The sequence below is a fragment of the Sprattus sprattus genome, assembly GCF_963457725.1.
Source record: "Sprattus sprattus genome assembly, chromosome: 17".
Lineage (NCBI taxonomy): Eukaryota > Metazoa > Chordata > Actinopteri > Clupeiformes > Clupeidae > Sprattus > Sprattus sprattus.
This window is the reverse complement of record NC_137915.1, coordinates 5,872,022-5,878,021: the sequence shown is the minus strand read 5'-3', so window position 1 is coordinate 5,878,021 and position 6,000 is coordinate 5,872,022. Positions and strand designations below refer to the sequence as shown.

Below are 6,000 nucleotides of genomic sequence, written 5' to 3'. Positions count from 1 at the left end.
CGCTGCGCCCCGGAATCTGCCACATCACATTGTGTTAATTAGTGGAGTCGCAGCGGAGACGAATTGCCATGGCAGCTACAGACCAATCAACTCTCTAATTAGAAAATATTTTTAAAGAGCAGGAGACCTGTGTAACCTCTCGGCTCCCTCCCTCGCACCACTAATAACCAAATTCATGATCGCCGTGCAAACGCTTCACACACACACACACACACACACACACACACACAGCTTCATAATCAACGCTGCTGCCTGCCGGGGCTACTGTGGCTGCTGGCTGGCTGGCCCTGCTTCTTTTTCTCTTTCCCCCAGTAAAAATCAATTACCATTAGTATTCACTATAAATGCCATTAGTGTCGTGTTACTTATTATCAACAGCCCTCATCCATTGGTTAAAGACATAGCTTGAATTCTAAATATATTGCGACTCCGTGGCTTTTCGTGAGCTTGGGCTTGGAAAAACACTTTCTACTCTCGCATGACATTTTCAGAGAAACAGCTCTCCTCAATCTTATTTCTTCGTGTCCTTTAATTAATTGAAAGTCAAAATCGCTGAATTAAATTTCCTTTGGCCTAATTATTTTCCTTTACTGAAGTTAGTACCATAAGATGGCTATGTAGTTTTACCTTAAAATAACAATATTAATTTGAATGGCACAAGTCTCTGAAACTGGTACATCTACAGTTCAGGTTTAATATCCAGAGGATTCCATCATACTACTATCTGCAATGGTAGTCATTTCCATCATACTACTATCTGCAATGGTAGTCATTTCCATCATACTACTATCTGCAATGGTAGTCATTTCCATCATACTACTATCTGCAATGGTAGTCATTTCCATCATACCACTATCTGCAATGGTAGTCATTTCCATCATACTACTATCTGCAATGGTAGTCATTTCCATCATACCACTATCTGCAATGGTAGTCATTTCCGTCATACTACTATCTGCAATGGTAGTCATTTCCGTCATACTACTATCTGCAATGGTAGTCATTTCCATCATACTACTATCTGCAATGGTAGTCATTTCCATCATACTACTATCTGCAATGGGCATGTAACCCTAACCGATTCCCCTTCTAGCTGAGGAAACATTCCTTTGTATTCCAACTGGGCTTGGGCAATCACTTCAGAAAAAGAGCCAATAGCCATTGAAATTGAATCAGCTCCTTGATCACATCTAGGCATCAACATCACCCACAGTGTGATGAGTAAATACAGACAACAGGTTTGTCAAATGTGCTGATTGATGGAGTAAGTGGAGTGAAAGATCAAGTAAGGTCTGATTGACTTACTATTGTGCTCTCCACAACTTCCATCACCATGGCCTCAGACCTCCTTGGCAGAGGCCATATTGTCATAGGTGGATTTTAAATTAACCTAATTAACCCACTTTGGCATCACCTACAACACTTTCTCACTGCTTGGCAATTGGCAGTTAGGGCTGCAGCAATCAAGTCCCTCTGTGTTTAATTAATTAATGTTTTACTCATTAAATTGACGTTAGCTGTCCCTTAATATGTTGAAATGATTGAGCTGAAAGAGTTTAAGGACTTAAAAATAAACATAATTAAAAAAAGACTATTTCAGCATGGCATGTCTGTCTTGTCTTCAACACCAGACTTGCAAAGCGATTCTCCACAGTGTCAGTCCTCTTGATTGGTTACAATGACGTGATGCGATATAAAGCTTGGTTTATGCTCAGAGGCGCAAGCGCAAGAGGCCGCGCAAGCCCCTTGCGCGACTTTTCACGTCTTGCGTGCGTTGGCCCCTTTTTCTAGACTTGCGCCATTTTACGCAAGCCTATTGTTCGGGCAGTGAATTGCTTGGCAACACCCCCAACGCAACGTGTAAGCACCTAGCAATTCATGCTCAACGCACATGTGCACTGTCGACGTGATCCTTTTCAAAAGTGATTAGAAAAAGATCGAAAACATCCAGATATGTGCAGAGAAGGTCACAGAACAAGCCAAAAGCTATATATAAGGATGGCAGCACTCTCAGATCAGTTGTAATGGCGGTAACAGCGGTGACGGCCACCACGGTACACCTCCCAATGCGCGGTAGAGCGGTCATGCGGTAATTGTTGCAGCCCTATTGGCAGTCAAAATGGCTCTATGGTTATGGAAACGGAAGAACAAACTTATTTCGATCTCATCTACATGTTCAAACATTTGTGATGTTCATGTTTTAAAAAAAACTCACTTAACTTCACTAAACACCATCAGACAACAGACAAAAGCCCTTTTTCTATCCAGATCATACAATAATTAACAAGAAGGGGTTTGTTAGTCCACAGCCTGTAGAGTTAAACATCTTTTATTTAAATCTGCTGAAAACAGTGCCTGCTCTTGCTCACTACAGTTGCTGGGCAACAAGATTGCCAGCACACCCCTATGCAGCAAGTTTCTGACAACTGTGCGACAGACTACAAATTTGTCTGACCTAACAATATTTGGCTCAGTTGTCAAGAGAAATATTTGTGTGTACAGTAACTAGTACCTGCATGCATCTCTCCATTATAAGACGATCGATTAGCAGGTCAAAATGGTCCAATACCTCTATGGTAACGTGAGACTAGGTTAATTTTGGTCAGTTGTCTGATTCTGTCTATTTTATAATTACAATTATTAGCAAAAAATGATATGTATTGTCCACAGTACGTTATACAACAATGAATGAAAAAGCAAAGACCCCAGCAACAACCTCATGCTAGCATGCTATGCAGTGGTAGCGACAAGCTAATAGCAAATGTAATGCTAGCTAACCATGCAATTTAATTTAGGCTAACCAACAGCCTTAAGGGGTGTACATCATGGCTTACACCTTAATAAACAAGGAGGTGAGATAACTGGTGGTTACCAAGTTTGTGTCACATCAACAATGAGAGGTATGTAATATTTGCATGCATCCCCAGCCAACAGATTAGCGTTAGCACACAACTATAATAACTACACAGGCTATAATGTCTGATGCCGCCTACGAAGCTAAGGTTACCTGCTTTCTGTAACATTATCTACCTGTTACATGATTACCACGCATAGACTGACGGTTGCAGAATATTGAAAGTCATAACTTCAAACAAGTTTACTACAGACATACGCACTGTAAGTTCAGGTTTGTGTTGTGCAGCACACATCTGTTTTCAAACAGTTGTGACCATTTTTGCCATGCTAACATAAACAAACCATAACATTGTTGCAACCACAACTGAAGACCATAAACATCTTGCAATGATGCATTGTCAACCCATCTCAACATGCTTTTTTTAAAGTATTGTGCATGGCTTGTTGGTGTTTGAGAAAGCTCTAAATGAAGCTTACACATTGAATTTATCATGAGCTACTGCTGATCGGCAGGGCATGAAACTAAATGGCCTTTGCAACTGCACTGCGCGTATTCAAACCACTAACCCCACTTCAAAACAGGGCCAGAGAGAAAAACAAGGACAACAGCAAACACCAACAGAAATCCTAGTCAGATGACTGGCACACAGCGTGGCCGAACACATCGAGTCAAACCCGAGCCCCAAAAAAAATGACACCAGTGACACAATGAAAATGTCACATCAGTGAACATGATCTTGACAAAAACAAACAAATGAAGGAATGGAGGACAAATGGAGGCGTGTGATTGGTTCTCACCTCTGTGCTCCCTGAGTCTATTGCTTTATCCACGTACAGTAGCACCTGACCCTCTGTGCGACACACACCATCTGACCAGGCTGCACAGCGCAGGTGGGCACAACACTGGCCTGGGGGAGAAACACACACAAACAAACAATAAACACACAATAAACACACAATAAACACACAATAAACACACAATAAACACACAATAAACACACAATAAACATCAGTCTTGAATTTTACATTTAGTCATTTAGCAGACGCTTTTATCCAAGGCGACTTACAAGGATGTATACACATTTTTTTAAATCTTTTTACATTGATGGCACACTGCACATCAGGAGGAATTAGGGGTTCAGTGTCATCCTCCAGGACGCTTCGACAGGGGATCGAACTAGCAACCTTCTGATTATCAAACTAATCCTCTACCTCCTGTTCCACTGCACTCCTAAGGCATCCATCATGTTATAACAACCAGAGAACAATGAGCAATCCATTATTCATGGTATAAAATGCACGACGGGAGGAGGAGGACATGAACATTTCCTGTGACTTTGCATAAGCCCCTCCTCTCACCGCGGCCCTTATGTAAAGGAGCACCACTGTTCCACTCCACCCTCTGAAGCCCACCTGTCCCTGCTACGATTTCACACCTTTAATGTCTATGGCGAAACATGATCCCGCCGTGTTGGCAACTTTAACACGGTGCTCACTGACGTGTCAATCCCCGCCAAAGTACCACAGGCACAAACCTCCAGCAACATCCATGATGACATACCCCCTCACACGCTCCTCACAGAGGCCCCTCCCCGTGCCAAATTGGCAAAGCCATCCCCATGACTTCATTAGCCAACGCTTGTATGCTATTCACATCGCATTAGCGATTATGTGAACTCAAGACATGGGTAATATAGAAAAGGGTTTCAGTGGTGGTACAGGTATGGTTCAGGTACAGTAAGGTACGTTTATTTTCCGTTTACATTATTTATATCTGTTTTATTTAATTTCTAATGCTTGTAAACAGTAGCACACACCACACTGCCGGCTGAAGCAGGTCTAAAAACTCCCAAGGTATTTGAAATGGCAGGGTTTGTAACCTCCTAACGAGCTTTCTTGGTTTTATTCCTTAAAACGTATGCCACTGAGATTTGATACCTTATTAGCCTTCACCTCCATGTTCTCTGGCTAAGTGTTAATCTTAAAGGTGCATTAAGGATTAATAGCTATTCGCTAAAGGTATGCTAGCAGCTAAAACTAACGAAATCTCTTGAAATGTGCTGACTGACATTATGACAAACTAATTACTCAACGACTGTCCTTACACAGTCAAACATCAATCATGTGCAACACAAGACTAAGCAAGACGGCAAATAAGCTACTTACTAGATCGGCAGAAGGTAATCAAAGTCAGGTCGGCGGGCATCGGCGGGCATCGGCAGGCAAAACTACAGAAGGCAGTTATATGCCTATCGACCCTGCTATGCCATTGGCACGGACGCAATTCTCCATATTTAAAGTCATTGTAGCGCCCCAATTTTTTTTAAGCTGTTATTTTAAGGTTAAACTGCTTATCCTAACCCTAATCCTGAAGCATAATTGTTGCATATTGTGCCTTTAAAAGCACTGCTTGTGTCAAAGGAATCACACGCGTTCATCTCAATTGAAAGAAGGGCTTCAGAAGAGCCTCATCAATAACGCTGGGTGGGTCTGAGGGCATGCCACTCACCGGTGGGGTCGAAGAGCGACTGGATGTTGATGTCGTCAGGGAGACCCATCTGGCCCAGCTCGTCCCAGGGCCGCCGCGTCGGCTCGTCTCCAAACGGGTCCGAGCTGCCCGGTGCCGAGGATGAGTGCAGGCCGCTGTCGGGCGAGCTAATCCTGCAGAGGTGAAAGGTGAAGGTTTAAAGGCCAGCTGGGGGTGAAAGGTCACATGGGCAGAGCTTTGTCAGGTTTTGGGCTGACATGCAGGAAACTCTCCAGCAACATTTCACCATATTTGGGCTTCTAGCCCGCTTGGGACAAACATATTCAACCCAAGGCTGATATTAATAACAATAAATGATTTTAACAGGCTTTTCAAACCACCAAGAGACATTTATGAGATACTATGCCTAGACATTAATGCATTCCTAAGCAGCCTCACTGGCATGGATTTGAGCAGTCATTATGCCTTATTTAGAGATCAGTAAAACTCTGATTGCATCTAAATAAACCTCCAATATAATTCCCCTCCTGAATACACAGGACTGTAGTGTAATGGCAAGGCTGGGGGAGGGGGGGAGGGGAGGGGGGCTCTGGTGAGGAGATGTAGCAGGTACAGGAGGGTGAGGGGCGTTATCAAAGCTTGGCTCGCAGCACAAG

General features: G+C 43.1%; 1 protein-coding gene across 1 annotated transcript in view; it reads right to left on the bottom strand.

Annotated features, from left to right (window-relative positions):
* The window catches only part of kmt2ca (lysine (K)-specific methyltransferase 2Ca), a 130,263-nt gene that overhangs the window by 89,950 nt on the left and 34,313 nt on the right, over positions 1–6,000 (bottom strand). The window contains exons 6-7 of the mRNA XM_080855301.1: positions 5,366–5,517; positions 3,655–3,764 (exon numbers count right to left, since the gene is read on the bottom strand). Of these exons, the coding sequence (XP_080711427.1) occupies positions 3,655–3,764; positions 5,366–5,517 (262 nt within the window). The remainder of the gene's footprint in view (positions 1–3,654; positions 3,765–5,365; positions 5,518–6,000) is intronic.